Here is a 19,379-nt window from a genome sequence, read left to right on the forward strand (position 1 = left end):
AATGTAAATATTTTGGGCGCTAAATAGACCCAATGTTAAGTTTTGCTAGAAATGGGATTGTAACCCATGCCTCAATTTGGAGAACAGAATCCACCTTTAATCAGGGGGAAGGTCTGAAGCAACCATTCGGCAGAAGCAGAAGCTACGACTCTAAATACAGTGGATATAAAAGAAAAAAAAGGTTGACACACCCTTATAAAATTACAGGATTTTTATTTATTTAAAGACAGAAATCAAAACGTCATACTGCTAAATTTTTTAACATATTCCAACAAACAGAAGATCTTTAATTTGTGGTGATATTTTAAATACAATTCCCACAGCTTGATTTGTGGAAGTCTGAACACCCCTCCCAACTAATACTTTGTGGAAGCACCTATTGTCTTAATGATGTCATCAGGTTATGTAAATAAGTCTCTTTTTACACGGCTCCAGACAAAAACAATTAAGGAGCGATTGGCACTTATGAGAAAAAAAACAGGTGCCAGATTATATTCAGTGCCACACAAGAATGAACTTTAAAAAATGTAAAACATTCTGCCATCTTTTTACAGCATGACCTGTGGACGGAAGCGATCATATCGGTGGTGTGGAATTGAATTTTCTAGCTTTTTCTATTCACGAGCATTTTTATGCTTTCGACCATCGCCGTGTTTTCTTAGTCTCTTTTTTTTTTTTAAATGATTTGTTCCAGTAATGAAATCAGTTTTCCCACAGTTTCTCGTCTCGTGAACAACCTCCAAACCTCCAAGCCATGAAAACTCATGAATCCAAGAATTTTTTTTTCACCGACTGACAGAAAGATGGTCCTCTGTCGTTCTCCTTCTCTCCAACGCTGGTGCAACCACAGCCTGTGGGAGAGTTGGACAGAAGTGTGACCTGTTTAAAAATATCAACTTTTTTTTTCTTTTAGTTTCCACATGCTGAAAGGTGAGTTTTGCTTTAACTGTCTACTTTGGCGCTTTAACGACAAATGATGCAGATTATTCAGGCATAACGTGTAAATTTATATGATCGCAGGTGGCGAGCTCGGCAAAAATATTGCTTGCAATTTTTTCTATTTTACTGAAACCCTGTTTAAACTTGCACATCTGAACTTTGACTTTTTTAAAGGTAATTCCATAAAAATGTCTTCTGAATTATTTTCGATAAATGATCGCATGCATAACTGTATAACAGTATAACAGTGGTGTTTGTGAGGATCCACGCAAGCAAAGAAGTATCAAAACAAACTCCCTTTGGAGAGATCTGTGATCTGCGATGCCCCCTGGTGTCCTTGTTGATATTGGGAAAGGAACACACAGTTATGGCGTGTACATTCTTCAATTTAAGGTTTGGCTAAGTCACAGCCACTAGCTAGCTCTCCTAATCACATCAGTCACGTGACAAATACAGACTAGCCTTAATACAACAGAAGGAAAGCGTTATCTGCCCTCTTCTACATCTGTGAGCTCACAGACAGACACGATTGGCTACTGTGCGGCTGTGATTGACAGGGGAAAGACCACAAATGCTGCCCCGCCCACTCTGGGAAATTCTGCTCCACGTGGCATTATCAGGATGAGCTTTTCAGCTGTGCCACTCTGGAGCTGAACTGCAATTTGTTTTTTGATTTCTCCATCTTAAGAAAAACAGATCACTCCAAAGACATTCATTTCTTTTTTTTTTTTTTTAATCAAGTCTTTTTTTTTTGTTCAATGTCCAGAACCATCATCGCATCTATGTGAATTTTTTCAGGATGGTGTCATTGTATTCAACGGAGTCGTTTCCTCCATCTGAATGCTAACATGTTGGAGTTTTCAGGTCTGTCTCTTTGGACAAAAGATTCCGGAAGTTCAACAAACAATTCTGGAAAAGAAATGAATGATTCGGAATGAACAGACAATATAATGATTTCCTGATATTGTTCAGGTTAAAGTAGTTCTACAAAGTTTCTCACCCTCATTTCCTCTTCACCCCTCCTACGAATCTCCAGATGTTCTTTAAGGTTCTCTATTTTGGTTTGCAGGATTCTGGCTTGCATCTTCAGGGAAATGTTCTCGTTCTGCAGCATAGGCTGAGGGCAGGACGTTAATAAAGGACGAAATTATTCACACACCAAATTAAGATCCACTTTCAACATTAGTACTTTGTCGTGAAACCGCTGTTAGCTGTGAGGGGGTTTGGTGGAAGCTCAGTGCTTAAGATGTTGGCCTGAGCACAAGGGTCATTAGTTTGAATCCCAGCACCATCAAACTGCTGGGCTCTTGAGCAATGCTCTTAACTGTTTGGTTGTGTGAATGAGATGAATGTAAATCGCTCTAAAAAAGAGCATCTGCCAAATTCTCCATAAATGAGAAGTATAGAGCAAGAGCTAATAAGCTTTCTGCAGGATTCTCGTGAGATGTTTGGGCAATTTGTCTGAGAAAACCTTCATTTATGTCATGTTTTAAAGTTAGTAGAGCGATCTAGACCAGGCCGAGCGCTTATTTTATTTTGTTTGTTTATTTTTTTATCAAGTAATTTTTGGTTTGTTTTTACATCAAATCTGCTCACCTGCGTTATCTTGATACCCGTACTGCGAAAATCATGAAATAATTTCAGCAATTGATGCAATACACCTTTCGATGCTTTCAGCTGCTCGGTCAGGAGGGAGTTATTGTGCTTCAGCTCTACATTGTCCTCCAGAGCTTTCCTCTCTTCGTTTTTAGCATCAGCCAGATGGGACTGGAAGATCAAGAATAGAAGAATAGCATTTATTCGTCACACATACATTACAGCACAGAAAAATTCGTTCTTCACATATCCTAGCTTGCTCAGAAGCTGAGGTCAGAGCGCAGAGTCAGCCATGATATGGCGCCCCTGAAGCAGAGAAGTTCAAGGGCCTTGCTTTAAGGGCCTGAAAGTGGCAGCTTGGCGATACTGGGGCTTGAACCCCCGACCTTCCGATCAGTAACCAGAGCACTGTAACCACTAGCTGATCACATTGAGAAGAAATTAAGAAGAAACACTTACCGTAGCTTCTTCATATTTGACCCAAAGGGTGTAGTAGTTATTCTGGCTTTGCCCCTGCTCCTAAAACACAACCATAAAGTAGAGGTTTCAATTCTATTTTGAGTGTTCGTTATGAGGTTCCTCCACTCTTAAGGGCTCTTCCAATGATCTTTTGGAGCAACACACACAAGCTCCTGTAAAGGGCTACAAATAGTTTCTCACCATCAGTTCCTCTTCACCCATCTCACCAATCTTTAGCTGTTCCTCCAACATGTTCACTTTGATTTGCAGGATTCGGACTTGTTTCCTCAGGGCATTGTTGGCGATCTGCAGTGTCGACTGAGGGCAGGACGTTGAAAAAGAACAAAATTATTCTCACACACTTTTAACATAAAAAGTGTACTTCTGTTAGAGATCACAGCCTCAAGAACTTCTGTAGGTGTAAGGTTCTTGTGGTGAGATTTTGGGCCATTGCTTTGAGGAAACCATGTTCATTTCCCCTTAATGTTTTAATGGTAGGAAAGTGAGCTAGTTCAGGCTTGTTCACCTTCAATAACTTGGCACGTGTCTTGCGTTGTTGAGCAAATAATTCCTGCAAGTAATCCAGTGAGCTCTGCAAAGCTTTTTGCTGCTCAATCAGGATGGAGTTATTGTGTTCCAGCTCTGCATTGTCCTCCAGAGCGGTCGTCTCTTGGTCCTCAGCATCAGCCAGATGGGACTGAAAGTGGAAACAAATCTGATTCATTAGCTTCATTTACTTCTACATGCACATTAACATTTATTGAAGGACATTAATCAAGATTAATCAAAATACCCAAGACTCATTATTGATGCTACACATCGCAAGACTAATCACATCGGAGCTTGATGAGAAGAAACACTTACCACAGCTTCTTCATATTTAACCCAAAGGGTGAAGAAGTCCTTCTGGCTTTGCATTTGCTCCTAAAACACAACCATAATGTAGAAGTTTATGTACTTTTTTTGATGCTTATTCTTTTTATGTTCTGTTTTATGCTAGTGGTAGTTGTTATCAGTAAACCAACCAGTAGGACCCAAATCCAGGACATGAGCATGGTTCAGATAAGAACAGACTTTAAATGAGGGAACAGGTTGTAAAACTGTCCCAGGAAACATGTGTTGACCCTGGTGTGATTATTGCCTCTAGTCTTTCCTTTGAGGCTCATGTGAATCTTTTCTTTTCCTATCTACCATCATCCTACTGAACTCCACACTACACTGCTAGAATACTGATGGCTCAATGATACAGGATACTGATTCTACTGCAGTAATCATCATGCAGTATAGATTTCATGTACTGTATATCCCAGATTATCTTCATATCTATACATCATCTGTATATAAACTGTGTATAACATTTTAAATATTGCTGTACATCGTTTTATTTATCTATCTATCAATCTAGAGGTCTCCCAAAGATCATCTGGAGCAACACACACACAAGTTCTTGAAAAGAGAACAAATAGTTTCTCACCATCGGTTTCTCTTCACCCGTCCTATGAGTCTTCAGCTGTTCCTCCAACATGTTCACTGTGGTTTGCAGGATTTGGACTTGCTTCCGCATGGCATTGTTCTTGTTCTGCAGTGTAGACTGAGTTGATAAAGGACAAAATTATTCACACACCAAATTGAGACACACTAATAACATTAGTAGTTTGTAGTGAAGCCGATGTTAGCGCTCACAACCTTCGAGACGTATACAGTAAGAGTTTAGGATTGGGGTGAGATTTGTGAGCTATTCCTCTGAGGAAACCATCTTCATTTCCCTCATAATGTTCTAATGGTTCTATGTTTTTACATTATAGGAGGAAATCCTTCTCGCTTACTTTTGCTGACTTGACATGCATCTTGCGTTCTTGAGCGAATAAATCCCGCAAGTGATCCACTGAGTTTTGCAATACTTTCTGCTGATCCATCAGGACGGAGTTACTGTTCCTCAGCATGGCATTGTTCTCCAGAGCTTCTCTCTCCCTGTCGTTAGCATCAGCCAGTTGGAACTGGAAGTTTAAACAAATCTCATTCATAAGCTTCATTTACTTCTACATGCACATTCAACATTTTAAGGACATCAATCCAAAGCCAAAGAGCTTATGTACTACGATGTTAGAACAGACTACACCCTGATACTTTGTCAATTTTGTAAAATAAAGATACAGTATTAATACAGAACTACATGCCAGACATCACACATCGGCGCTTGATGAGAGAAAACACTTACCACAGCTTCTTTATATTTGACCCAGAGGCTGTAGTAGTCACTCTGGCTTTGCCTCTGCTCCTAAAACACAACCATAAAGTAGAAGAGGTTTTAATTCTGGTTTGTTTTGTGCTGAGTGTCGATTAGGATTTTCCTCCACATTAAAAGGTCTCCCAGTCATCTCACTGGAGCAACAGACACACACAGGTTCCTGTATAGAGCGACAAAGTTCCTCACCATCAGTTCCTTTTCAGTCGTCCTACAAGTCTTTAGCTGTTCCTCAAGGTCCTCCACTTTTGTTTGCAAGGTTCCGACTTGATTCTTCAACTCATGGTTCTCGTTCTGCAATGTACACTGAGTGCAGGAGGTTGATAAAGGACAAAATTATTCTCTAAACAAATTTAGACACACTTTCAACATTAGTGCTTTGTAGTGAAGCCCCTGTTCACAGTCTCAAGATGTATACAGTAAGAGCTAATAAGCTATCTCACCATTGTGGTGAGCTGTTTGGGCCATTCCTCTGAGGAAACCATCTTTATTTCCCTCATAATGCTTTAATAGGATCCATGTTAGTAGAGCGGCTTACCTTTGCGTTCTTGATGCACAGATTGTGTCGGTTATAAAGTAATTTCCGCAGGCACTTCGCTGAGCTGTGCAATGCTGCCCGCTGCTCAATCAGGACGGAGTTATTGTGCCTCAGCTCTGCATTAACTTCCTTAGCTTTCTTTTCTTGGTACTTGGCATCAGCCAAATAGGACTGTAAGTTAAAACATATCTCATGAGCTTCATTTCCTTCTACAGATCATAAGATTAACCAAAAGGTTTACATACTACAACTTCTGAACAGAATACGCCCTGATACCTCGTCCATTTAAAAAAAAGACTCATCAATACTACACAGTGGACATCACAAGCCCGACACAAGCCTTCCATCCAGAAGGAGGTACAGGAACATACATGCATGTTTTTTTGGAAACCATGGATGCAACATCCTCCACGCAAAAGTGAAAAGAAATCAGTGCTCAGGTTCAAAAGTTCTATCTACCTTCACCTTCACCCTACTGAGATCCACACTACACTGATGTCTCATTGATACTTGACTGAGTAATCATCATGCAGTTCTGCTCCACTCTGTACATTCTGAAACACTTACCAAAGCTTCTTCATATTTTAACCACAGTTTCACGTAGTCTTTCTGGATCTTCATCTGCTCCTAAAACACAAACATACAGAAGAGCAGTGTGCAAACTTGAGGCTTCCTGTCTGCAATTCAGATATTCCCCTATCCTTTATATTGTATTTATCCATAATCAGATCAATTGATAAGAGTTTTGTGTAACCCGAGGCTTTTCACTCACCTTGCTTTTCGTTTCCAACTCCTTCATCACCTCAGTGAGTCTTTCCTCCAAAGATCTCTCTCTGTCCTCCAACTCCGTCAGAACGCACTGAGAAAAAAAAAAAAGGGTTCATTGGGTTAGGGTGGTGTGACATTTTGCTGTGGAAACTGTTTCAGGCAAACTTTCTTGGGAAAGGTCAAATGAGTTGGACATTATGGTGTCTTAATTGCTATGAATGATGTTTTAACAATTATAAAGGCAGTTCTTATGAATCTACAGCAACGACACACTGATCAGGAATACATTATGACAGTGGTAGCGGTGAGGGTCAGTAAATCCTTCTCTGCTGGTCTAAACACTATCAGAAGCACTGACCTACATTTACAACCTTAATTTTAATATTTGTTATATAAGATTGTATTAATTTATTCCCAACAGTTAACAACAATTTATTCTCTTCATGTCGTAGCGTTTCTCTCGGCTGCACTGCTTCCAGTACGTGTATGTGGACGATAGATTTTTTTGTCCAATCAGATTTCAGCCTCTATGTGCTGCCATGTGAATCTAATCTCCCCAGAGCCTTCAGAATCAGTACTGCTGGACTTTTACCACAGTCTCCTTAAGAAATAGCTCTGTTTCTTTAACCAATCAGAGTTCAGATTCTCCTCACAGGGCAGCTCGCTGGCCCAGAATAGCGTCAGCATTTTTCCATCCTCTGATTGGTTGGTCAGAGGGACACTGTTACAGCCGAGTTCGACTGGTAAAACACGTGTGTAGCTCTGCACACGTTAATACATCTGAAGCTAGCTAGCGTGTCTCAGCCCGGGAAAGGGTTTGTTCAACACTTCCAGACCAGTGAATACAAGCGGTACCACTGGATTACAGCCTCTGGGGGGCGCTGCACATTATGAGTCTGTGTCTCTGGTGAGTAGGTTGTATTTTATTTACATTTTTAATGTTTTTGTCATGTTATTAGACAAATATTAATTGTGAACTGCTTCAGATGTTGTAGGTGCACAGCTGTGGTTGTAGGTGTGGAGGTTTGGAGTCTTAACGGGGTTTCTTGCTTTAGTTAAATGATTTTTAGACTCCAAATGTGAAATGTCTCTCTGTAATGCCACGTGTTATATTGCGTTTTTCTATAGTATTGATGGTTTCTATGTTTGTGACGTGATAGTGGTGGATTAAGTCGGGTACGTTCTCACTGAAGACCCAGGAACCAAATGCACCACTCGCCACTGGATTATGACCACCTGCCTAATGTTGTGTTGGTCCCCATTTTCCTGCTAAAAAAGTCCTGACCTATCGAGTATAACAGCATGAACTTCTTCAGCAGTTTGAGCTACAGGAGCTCGTCTGTTGGATCGGACCAGCCTTCACTGCCCATGGAGCACTTTTGATAGATTCTGACCACTGCAGGCCAGGAACATCTCACAAGAGCTGCAGTTTTGAAGATGCTCTGACCCAGTCGTCTAGACGTCACAATTTCTCAAACTCGCTCAAATCCTTACGCCCATTTTTCCTGCTTCTGACATCAACTTTGAGGACCAAATGTTTACCTGCTGCCTAATAAATAAATCCACCCACTAACAGGAGCCATGATGAAGAGATAATGTTATGCCTGATTGGTGTATTTTAGGATATTAATGAGGATCAATTGAATTGGCAGACACTAAAGATCATGATATGAAACGTGGCTCCATGGATGATCCTTTAAAGACTGGGACAGTGCTAGAAGGCTTAGAGGTCATGACAGGGTTGCCAGGTGTTGCAAAAGCTTATGTTTTGCTGCTTGGTGAAATATATGCACTTAATCTGAGTTACCAAAAGAATTTAGGAACATGTTTTTATTTTTCCAAACAGTTTTACTGGAGCCTTTGCTGAAAAAAAAATTTCAGTGTTATTTTTTCGACCATTACAACTCAAAATATGCTTGAAAAAGGCATGTTTTGTGCAGTGCTTTGAGAACTCAGTACATTCTTAGTGTGCACTCACTTCTCTTTAATTCTTAGACAGTCAGCAGACAGACAGAAGGGTTGCAAGGGTATTATATATTTGGTTTCAGGTTATTTTTAACTTTTATTTTTACAGTTTTATTGCAATCGAAAAAAGAAAAAGATTTTTACTTTTGTACGGATTTATGAAAAACCTTTTGTCGAATGAAGTTTAATTCATGTGTTTACTATAATATTGTAACCTCTGTCTGATCAAATAAAATAAACTTCTTTAAAAAAAATCTTTCGTTTTGTACTAATTTATTGTATAGTGCTGATTTGTATTCAATAGTCGATTTTTTTGTAACTAAATGATGAGGGAACTCATATTTATGTACATTATAACTAAAGGATTTGTTGATTATTTAACATAAAAATTTATATGAGTTGAATTTTCTTTAAAAATGTGAGGCAAAAATGAATTTAAAGTAAATCCAAAAACATCATTTTTTTCTCCAGAACCTGAAAAACTCTTAAGGAGCTCAGTACAACAAACTGTATGATTTGTTACAGCAGTTCTGGCTTTATTTTTATTTAAAAAAAAAAAAAAAAAAAAAAAAAAAAAAGAAAGAAAATCGATCGCCTTTATTACCTTGTCCTTCTCCTGAAGCACCTCCGTCTTATTCTTCTCCAGGAGGATGTTGTGATCCTGTGGCTCTCCATCACATTCCTGAAATGTGAAGATGACAAACTTTAGAGATGAAAACAGATTGATGTGTGTGTGTGTGTGTGTGTGTGTGTGTGTGTGTGTGTGTGTGTGTGTGATATCTTTTTATTTCCTTTTATAACTCCTTATTCTGCTCTTATTATTTATTTCATTAAATTAATTATTAATCAATAACGGACAACACTGAGAGCTCCAGGTGTGTGTTTAAAAACAGTCGATTCTCTTTCACCTGGTTTATCTGACTTTTTTGGCCAGTCTCACAAAGGAGATGATCCGTTTCGGTCACTGGCTCCATCGACCCGATCACAGGCTGCTCATCGACTTGTCGGTGTGCTGTACAGCGACAAGGTGAAGCTTCAGGGCTCAAACCGGGCCATTTCTACCATTATGCGCGTTCCCGGGGTTCCAGCTGTGAGGTCACACAGAGCGCGTTCCCGTGACGCGCTCCGGATGCAGCGCTCTAGTTCTGGTCCGAAAGCGGACACGCGCAACTTTCAGCCGCTTTACTCGCACACGAACCGCGCATGCGTAGTAACTGATCAACCGCTAGGACTGAATCCATAAACTCCGTCAGTTCACTAATTAATGTTAAATCACAAATAATCTTTTGTGAAAGAAAATAAACATGGGTGAAAACATCAAAGATAATATATATATATATATATATATATATATATATATATATATATATATATATATATATATATATATATATATATATATATATATTAAAGATAAGATAATATATTATTTACAAATATAATGATTAAAGTTCTATTAAAATGAAAGCTGAAGTTCATGTAAATGTATATAATAGTCCACTTAATAGTAACAGAAAAATGAATAAACCTGCAAATCTGCTTAAATAAAAGACAACCGTGAACAACTTCATAAATTATGATTTTCATTGCAATAAATGTTTGTGAGGATTTATAAATCTTTTTGAAAGATTTGAAAATATATGAAAATATACATGTACAACAACAACAACAACAACAACATAGTTCTAATAGTGTTATCATAATATAAATAGCGTCATATGATTGGTTTCTATTCATATCAGTGGCTGTGTTTAACACATTTAAGTCAAGTCAAGTTTATTTCTATAGCGCTTTTCACAACAAACACTGTCTCAAAGCAGCTTTAAAGAAATCAACAGTGAAGGTGAATGGTGTGTGTTTATCCCTGATGAGCAACCGTGGTGACTGTGACAAGAAAAAACACCCTTAGATGTTATGAGGAAGAAACCTTGAGAGGAACCAGACTCAAAAGGGGAACCCATCCTCATTTGGGTGACATCAAGAGTTTGATCATAAATCTTTCAACAATACAGAACACTGGAGAGTGAGAACTAACATGAGCACTGGAGTATAAGCTTATAAGTGATGTTCTTTCTGCAGTCTTATACAGTCTATATGGTTAGTAGCTTCTAGTTTTATAAGCTCAGCATTTGTGATCATCACAGATTCAGCATCAGCTTCTCCATGCCAGAGCCTTTAAACACTCCAGGAGGTCCAATGTCAAAACCACACATGTAGTGGGATCCAATTGGCACTGGTACGTCTCTGGGTGGTTCGGGAAGTTTGCGAGTTCGGCATCTACTTCTTCAAAGGTCCATAATTTAGTATCCATTTAGTATCAGGGGGACATGTGCAGAGGAGGGACATGGGGTGTATCAGTAGGATAATGCTGAAGATGGAGCCACCAGGAGGGAGGAAAAGAGGAAGACCAAGGAGGAGGTTTATGGATGTGGTGAGGGAAGACTGTAAAATCCGATTAGTTAACCTTAATTGAAAAAAGCATGCAAACCGGTTGCACTTAAAATAATAAGTACAGTAGAATAAGGTATTGAGTGTCCTAGTAACTAATGTTTACAAAGTAGAATGTACTTATAGCCAAGCTACTGTAACTAAGAGAAACCAGTACAAAAAACTTGGCAATTTGCTTAATGTGCACTATTGGGTAAGTATAGACTACTCAGAAGTACCAGTAACTTACATGATGTAAACTTTACTGTTGTGTGTATTCCAGATAACACAATTATGTAAGTTAGGCTAACTGAAGTACAAATTTCCTGTATATGAGATTTTCTAGTTGTATTTACTTTAAGAGCAGAGTCAGATTTACTTCATAAAAGCATGCAAACTGCACTATAATATATCCCTTTTAATGCAACAGTGAATAAAGGCCTAGTTTTAGCTTTTCATAATAACATTCAGTAAAACATTACATTTAATAACAAATAATTAGACATGTAGTGAAGGTCTACTTTGTAGGGAATGTCTTTATCTAAAACTTAAAATAATGCCTGCCGACTCTATAATTTATACCTTTACAGTCGAGTGTTGGTATAAAGTAAAAATACACACAATCCCAGTTATAACAGGTTTATTTCTCAACCCTTGAGTTTTCACACCACAGCTTTAAAACATTCGCATCTTTTAAAACAATCAGAAACGTTTTGTTTCAAAGAAGTGCCATAATCACTTAGCATACAATAGCAACTGGCACTGCTCTCATACACATAAGCAACATAGTGCCAAACCATTAATAGCCAATAGCCAACCAATAACCATCACTCAGTCAATCAAATGCACTTTTCGTGATGTTTTTAACCGAACCCATTCGTCACCAGCTTTTAAAAACCTCTATGTATCTGCAGCGAGTGTTTTTTGCTTTCAAAACAATAATAGCAAAAATAAAAAAAACATTAAAAAGTAGTGCAATAATGACTTAACAATGGCAACAATATCGACCAGCACTACTACTACTCTTCAACTAACTCTTCAATCATTTCACTTACTCAACAGATTTTTAGAGTTTGGAGTCTTGGGGGGGAGTTTGTTCTCTCCCAGCCTATGCATCACTCTCTGGATGAAGTTTAACGTGTTTCTCATGGTCCTTGGGTATTCAAGGTGGAGCGCATAAGACAGACCAAACAAAAGGCAAAATGCTTGTGGTGAGATTGTCCATCACAATACCTTCTTCTAGAATGACTTGAAAACACAGGTGCATCTTCGCTGATAACAGTCAGCAAGCCAACAGTCACCTGTGCCCAGCCCTCATCATCGTTTGAATCCTGTATGACACAAAAACTCCATTACAACAGTGAAACATTATCTGTCCTGCCTACACAGTCTTCAAGTCCTGTTCATTAGTTTATCATTAATATCATGGTTTCTTTTGTTTGACAAATGTGTTACTTTTTACATTTCGGCTGTCATCTGCAGCATTCCTCAGAAGCATCACCTGACTGCTGTGATTATCACCTGTGTTTTTCTGGTGTGGCCTGCCTGTTGAACCGGACAGATCCAACAGCCTGGCCACGACAAAACAAACAGTGGAATCATTTTACACAAACCTGCATTTTCCTGCATCAACACATGGGCCATGGATTATTTTTACTCTAAACAAAAAGATTCCTGCTGCCAATCTTCCACACCTGTCAGCTAGCTGGATTGAACCCAGTTCATTCTTGCTGTGAGTGACCAGAACTACCCAATGCACCACTGTGCGCTCTTCTAGTACTGAACTCACAGGGACACATTCCATATTCTTATTTTTCTGTAACTGTGTAAGAACTTACAAAGGCAGAGTTGTAGAAGTTACTCGGATCGTCACCAAGTAGTATTGGGAGGCCTCTGAGAACAAGGATACGTAGTGCTGTCACATCTGGCTTCTAATGGAAAGAACAAATTAAGTTCAGGATAATACAATATTCAATGTTACAATATGAACACAAAAGTGTACATGAAAAGAGTTTTATCTAAATGTTGTTTTTTTTTTTCAGTGGAGAGAAGTCATCTCCAAATCTAGTACACAGTTTATCAGGAACAAAGAACCTAGAGTTAAAACTGCAAGTTGCCATTTCTTAAAATACAGTATTTATGCTCGTTTAACAAAAAATGACATTAAGAACACTTTAGAAGACGTACGCCTGAATCAACCTGCTGCACAATTTCAGCTATTTTTTCTCCAACACTTCCTTTCTTTGACTTAAAGATATGGACAAAGCGTGGTGTGAAGCAGTCCAACGCATCAAAAAAAACGTTTTCTAGATTTGTGGTGGCAATCCTGTTGAACTCTGCATATACAGTTCTTACTTGTCTTTCTGAAAAAAGGGCAGGCCACCGCTCCTTCAGGGTCTTCACAATCTCCCGTCTCCGCAGTGGGAAGTTCTGATCCATCTTTGAAGCAATAACAGTTCCACTGGGGTTCCGTATTTTCATTTCTTCAACCAGGAGCTTTCTTTCACCCTCTAGTCCAGGGATGGGCAAACTTTTTGACTCACGGGCCACAATGGGTTCTAAAATTTGACAGAGGGGCCGGGTCATACATATACATACACACACACACACACACACACACACACACACACACACACACACACACACACACACACACACACACACATATATATATATATATATAAAATATACATACAGTGAGGGAAATAAGTATTTGAACACTCTGCTATTTTGCAAGTTCTCCCACTTACAAATCATGGAGGGGTCTGAAATTGTCATCGTAGGTGCATGTCCACTGTGAGAGACATAATCTAAAAAAAAAAAAATCCAGAAATTACAATGTATGATTTTTAAACTATTTATTTGTATGATACAGCTGCAAATAAGTATTTGAACACCTGTCTATCAGCTAGAATTCTGACCCTCAAAGACCTGTTAGTCTGCCTTTAAAATGTCCACCTCCACCACATTTATTATCCTAAATTAGATGCACCTGTTTGAGGTCGTTAGCTGCATAAAGACACCTGTCCACCCCATACAATCAGTAAGAATCCAACTACTAACATGGCCAAGACAAAAGAGCTGTCCAAAGACACTAGAGACAAAATTGTACACCTCCACAAGGCTGGAAAGGGCTACGGGGAAATTGCCAAGCAGCTTGGTGAAAAAAGGTCCACCGTTGGAGCAATCATTAGAAAATGGAAGAAGCTAAACATGACTGTCAATCTCCCTCGGACTGGGGCTCCATGCAAGATCTCACCTCGTGGGGTCTCATTGATCCTAAGGAAGGTGAGAAATCAGCCCAGAACTACACGGGAGGAGCTGGTCAATGACCTGAAAAGAGCTGGGACCACCGTTTCCAAGGTTACTGTTGGTAATACACTAAGACGTCATGGTCTGAATTTATGCATGGCACGGAAGGTTCCCCTGCTTAAACCAACACATGTCCAGGCACGTCTTAAGTTTGCCAATGACCATTTGGATGATCCAGAGGAGTCATGGGAGAAAGTCATGTGGTCAGATGAGACCAAAATAGAACTTTTGGGTCATAATTCCACTAAACGTATTTGGAGGAAGAAGAATGATGAGTACCATCCCAAGAACACCATCCCTACTGTGAAGCATGGGGGTGGTAGCATCATGCTTTGGGGATGTTTTTCTGCACATGGGACAGGGCGACTGCACTGTATTAAGGAGAGGATGACCGGGGCCATGTATTGCGAGATTTTGGGGAACAACCTCCTTCCCTCAGTTAGAGCATTAAAGATGGGTCGAGGCTGGGTCTTCCAACATGACAATGACCCGAAGCACACAGCCAGGATAACCAAGGAGTGGCTCTGTAAGAAGCATATCAAGGTTCTGGCATGGCCTAGCCAGTCTCCAGACCTAAACCCAATAGAGAATCTTTGGAGGGAGCTCAAACTCTGTGTTTCTTAGCGACAGGCCAGAAACCTGACTGATCTAGAGAAGATCTGTGGGCCAAAAATCCAAATACTTATTTTCCTTACTGTATATATATATAGAAGAAGACACAGTGACAGTTGTGCTGGCACAATACCCTCCAAAAAGTCATGCAGGATGTCAGGTGGAAAGCCATTGACCACATGAAAGTGTCTCAGATTTTTACTGAATGGACACCCTCTTTTAACACCATGATGTCTGGCCATAGCAGGGTCATGTACAACATCTTGTACATGTGTCATGATTCTCTCTTGTCCTTAAATGGAGTAGACCTGATCTGACCTCTTTATCCTGTATCTCATCTCGTTTACACATTCAAAACCGACAGAAGTGATCGGCTGCAAAACTCTCCTGGAATCCTGCCACAGAGTGAGCCCCCAAGTTGTCTGCTGCTACATACAACGCGGTGCCTTTAGCACTTTCTGCCAGTTGTTCAACATAAACATCATGTTCCTCTAGGGTTGCAAGATCCTGAATGAGTGGACGAAGGATTTCTGCATAGCCATGTTCCTTTGCAGTATTAACCTTACACAAAAGTGCAAGTTGTATGGAGTGCAGAGCTGACCGATATTTGGAATCAAGGTTAGCAAGCACCCAATATACTGCGCATAGCTTGTGCTTTTTCTTGGATGTTTTTACTCTTGGAAGAGTAATCCTGAACTCTTCTACATTCAAAAGAACTTTTTCTTTGAAGTGAAAGCCATCTCTGAATGAGAGGTTTCCTTCTGATGAAAGAGTCTTTTTGTGTAGCACCTTATCCAAAATATCCTGATTGTTTAACAAAGCTTGCAACATTTTCAGTATGGGAACATACACAATGGACTACCTCGGTCAAGGCAGACTTCAACTGGCATAACAACTGGAAATTCTTGCCGAAAATAAGATGTTCTCCTGCTAGCTGTTGACAGGGATCCTCCTGTATTGGTGAACATTACTTTGTGTAACTACATTTACAATATCATTTACTACGGTATCATCCACATCACCACAACGCTGACTGATAATCTTCTGGACTGCACTTTGTATTAGCGGCCTTGAAAGTAAATGGATCTGGTTGATCTGCTGTATAACCTCTTGGGCAGCAATTTCAGATATTTGCAGGACTGTCTGCATTTTTAAAAACAGAGCAGCGAGGTTATGTTCCAGCTGAGTTTCCAAGTCCTGTGTGTCTCCCATAGAAACATTCTCTTCTTCAGTCACCTCATCAGGTTGTTGAATGTTGTGTACTATTCCTGGTTTAAAATGTGGTGTAGTACTCATACCGTGAATCCCTTTGTGTGCATTAAATGTTGAATATACATTGTTTTGAAAATCACAGCCTTCGTATGGACACACGACTCTTTGCTTAAGTTTTAAAATGACTTCGCAAGTGTGTGAAAAACTCTGTGCTGGGCTCCATGTATAATGGCAATGGAATGCATCTGTGGAGTTACTTCTTTGCCTGTTTGATCGAGGATGCCAAACAGATAAATGCACTTTGAGTGCATTAAAAGATTTGAATGTGCACAAGCAATCACTATGAAGACATGGTTTCGGCCGTTGCCGTGTTAAACCTCCATGTTTCAGTCGACAATGTTTCAACAACTGTCCTCGTTTATCTGTGGCAAAAATGCACTGCTTACAGGTCCACTGCATCTGCAATAGGTTAATTTATGAGTACATTTTTTGTGTTTATTTGACATGTATAATACCCTCTAAACGTTTGGATTTAAAACCTGGTCTCTTGGGTCCCGTGGAAGTGCAAGTGAAAATTTTGAGGCAATTTTGTTTCAAGCGTTTCGGGATGAGTTAACGTTAACCTTCGCTCTGTGGATCTCTCTCAGTTTACATCATACAAAAAGTCATATTTTTCCCCGCTATGTTCATCAAAAATCAGCGTAGTGGTCGACAGAAAAGGCAGAAAGAAAAGAGAAAAAAGGCAAAAAAAATAGGTTTTAACACCATGTAAGCCTAGCGCAATCTTAGTGATCCCATTAGTGGTGTTAGCTTAGTAATAGTTTAGTACAAGTCCAATGACTTCTACAGCACATGCGTAGATCAGGTTGCTTTAAGGGTTCGTTAGAAAATACTCGCTCTTAGCACGTGACAGCAAATGAAGCTCTGTCGTGATTGTAACTTAAACCTGATTAGGTTGACTCAAAATAAAATTAGCGAGTGATCATGCTTTAAACCATGTTAACTTCACTCAGAAAAAAACAGTTAAAAGACATGCAGGTAGTTGGTGTGGAGACGGAAGATCAGCTGTGGAGACCCCTAATGGGAGAAGCTAAAAGAAGAAGAACTATCAGGGGGTCCCTGCCCCGTGTCTCTATCCACTAATTGGTCCTTGACCTTAAAATTGCTTTTTCAGGTCCTTGACCTGAACCCCATGTCTCTATCCCCTAATTGGTCCTTGACCTGAAAAAGACCCCTGCAATAGAGGGCTCTTTCAGGTCTCATGCATTCTCTCATGCATTTCAATCAAAAAACGGTGACCGGCGGTAATGAACATTAAAGCCTGCATTTTCTTTCAGTTCTTCAGAGTTGTTGCATCGGTTTGTGTAGCAGCACCTGAGAAGTCATAACGTAGACTGTGTTCATCTGCTGTTTATAATGATTTGTATGTTGGTGTTAAAGTAATAAGGATAAGACGTTCACGTGTACATTTCTGTATGTGTTTATTTAGCGCTTCTGTTGAATTTCTGGAGTTTACACTGAAATGTCATCCTGTGTAATGGATTATGATCTACATAAAACTCATCAGTAAAGCTTGACCATCACTCTGAAGGGGTCTGCTGCAGTGCCTGTTTGGAACCTTTCATTTTCCTCACATATTCATCGAGATCTTCTTCTCTGATCTCTGTGGAAAAAAGCAGAAATATTTCCATACTATGATTTTATTTAATGCATTTCAGTTATATTTTGAGAAGAAGAGCAGGAATAACACACACCTACTACACCTGGAATTGGTTCAGTCGGCTTTTAAAAGGAAAAAGAAAGAAAAATCATGTTACCAGAAACAGACAATAATGACCAGGACAAGCAATAATTATACCCGATATTTACATTATATTTACACATTATATAAAGAAGGACACATGATAAACCATACAGTTGTGTGAAAATAATCCATTTCCGGTTCTATGAGTCTCATAATAGAGGACAACATTAACATTAGAGACTGCAGGGGTCTTGGTTATATACCCAGACGATAGCTTGAGAACGTTTAAAACCATAAATTGCTTCATCAGTCAGTTTTTGGACATATGATTCATAAATATTACTCAACGGCAAATTATTATTGTATATCTTATTATTCAGATTTTCCACATAGATTTTAATGGCTTTCTCCTTCTCTTGTATTCCCGTCTCTCAGAGCCAACCCAAACTCCACTACGTCCTTTGTCGACCCGGTATTTGGAAAGTCGTCCACGAACGCGACCCACACTGTGTTTCCAGTCTCAGTTGACGAACCAGATGCAGTGTCCATGCTGTTACACTGTCTCTGTCTCTAAAACCTGCAAATGAGCAGCACATCTAACACTTGGTATCTCATCTACTGGCAGAACAATGAAATCACACACACACACACACACACACACACACACACACACACACACACACACACACACACACACACACACACACACACACACACACACTATATACACAGAGCTCTAAAGTTTATTTGCAGCAGCGGCCCCTCGGCACCGCCCGATTCTCTCAAGTTTTTGCTTTCAATTTGACCTATTGTTCAGAATCGACCAGCACAAATAGAAATGATAGCAACTTGTGAATCGGATCAAATGCAGACAAATTCATTCAATTAAAATCAATTGTTTAATATATTTCAAATATTCAAATGTATCAAAAAATATCAAAGAAATTTGTCCCCCAATGAGTGAACTGAAGAGCAGAGCTCGATGTACATGTACAACACCACAGCTCTCCATGTCTGCAACAGAAATGCTTCATTCAAGCACTAATTCATAAGGATTCCATGCAACATAAGTGTTTTTATTATTATTATTATTAATATAACCTACAATGTTAAGAACTTTAATAAGAATGATTAAGAATGTTATTCCAATAACAGAAGCTGAAGCCTAAAGCTGTGTAATGTTACTTGGTGACTGAAGGAAGTGTCTTTGTTCTGATGCCTTTTACTTTTTATAAGTCTGATCACATCTGTCACACCTTAATGGCCACATGTCTGCTTTCGATTCTAAACATGGCTGGAAAGAGTATGAATACTGTAGATTTTAAAATGAAATCATCAACAAATCATCTCTTTCAGCTTCCATGTTGCCTAGTAACGAACGTGCTCGCAGCGGGATCACAGAATTTACCCGGAAACAACAAATCCGGATTTCTGATTGGCTGCTAGGCGGCATTTAACTCTATAGCGCTCGAGACAGCGATGACCTCGACATAGAAACTTCTCTCTGTCTGTCTGCGTCTCATCCATTCATACAACATCTTCCTCACTTCTCAGCGTGAGAA

General features: G+C 39.4%; 1 protein-coding gene and 1 long non-coding RNA gene across 2 annotated transcripts; both read right to left on the reverse strand.

Moving 5' to 3' along the window:
- Positions 1-1,311: 1,311 nt before the first annotated feature.
- Positions 1,312-9,694, reverse strand: LOC310723220 (uncharacterized protein). The gene is made up of 16 exons (XM_083535989.1): positions 9,419-9,694; positions 9,115-9,192; positions 6,550-6,636; positions 6,345-6,404; positions 5,778-5,948; positions 5,429-5,545; positions 5,213-5,272; positions 4,821-4,991; positions 4,469-4,585; positions 3,859-3,918; positions 3,521-3,691; positions 3,196-3,312; positions 2,995-3,054; positions 2,536-2,706; positions 1,940-2,056; positions 1,312-1,848 (listed from the first exon to the last, which is right to left on the reverse strand). Exons 1-16 carry the CDS (start codon positions 9,482-9,484, stop codon positions 1,783-1,785), a joined length of 1,689 nt encoding a protein of 562 aa, XP_083392115.1. The 5' UTR covers positions 9,485-9,694; the 3' UTR covers positions 1,312-1,782.
- A 2,905-nt stretch (positions 9,695-12,599) lies between these two features.
- Positions 12,600-13,260, reverse strand: LOC310724217. The gene is made up of 2 exons (XR_014533000.1): positions 13,125-13,260; positions 12,600-12,868 (listed from the first exon to the last, which is right to left on the reverse strand). It is a non-coding gene; the product is annotated as an uncharacterized lncRNA (long non-coding RNA).
- Between the last annotated feature and the right edge of the window lie 6,119 nt (positions 13,261-19,379).

The sequence above is a fragment of the Silurus aristotelis genome (genome assembly GCF_946808225.1).
Source record: "Silurus aristotelis genome assembly, chromosome: 3".
Taxonomy (NCBI): Eukaryota; Metazoa; Chordata; class Actinopteri; order Siluriformes; family Siluridae; genus Silurus; species Silurus aristotelis.

Bases quoted from the DNA above. Each gene is read 5' to 3' on its own strand.
- LOC310723220 (XM_083535989.1), bottom strand. From the start codon at position 9,484: ATGGAGCCAGTGACCGAAACGGATCATCTCCTTTGTGAGACTGGCCAA. The intron at 5,273-5,428 runs GTGAGGAACTTT...GTTGTGTTTTAG, and splicing joins CGACTGAAAAGGAACTGATG to GAGCAGAGGCAAAGCCAGAG. The intron at 2,707-2,994 runs GTAAGTGTTTCT...TTGATCTTCCAG, and splicing joins TCAAATATGAAGAAGCTACG to TCCCATCTGGCTGATGCTAA.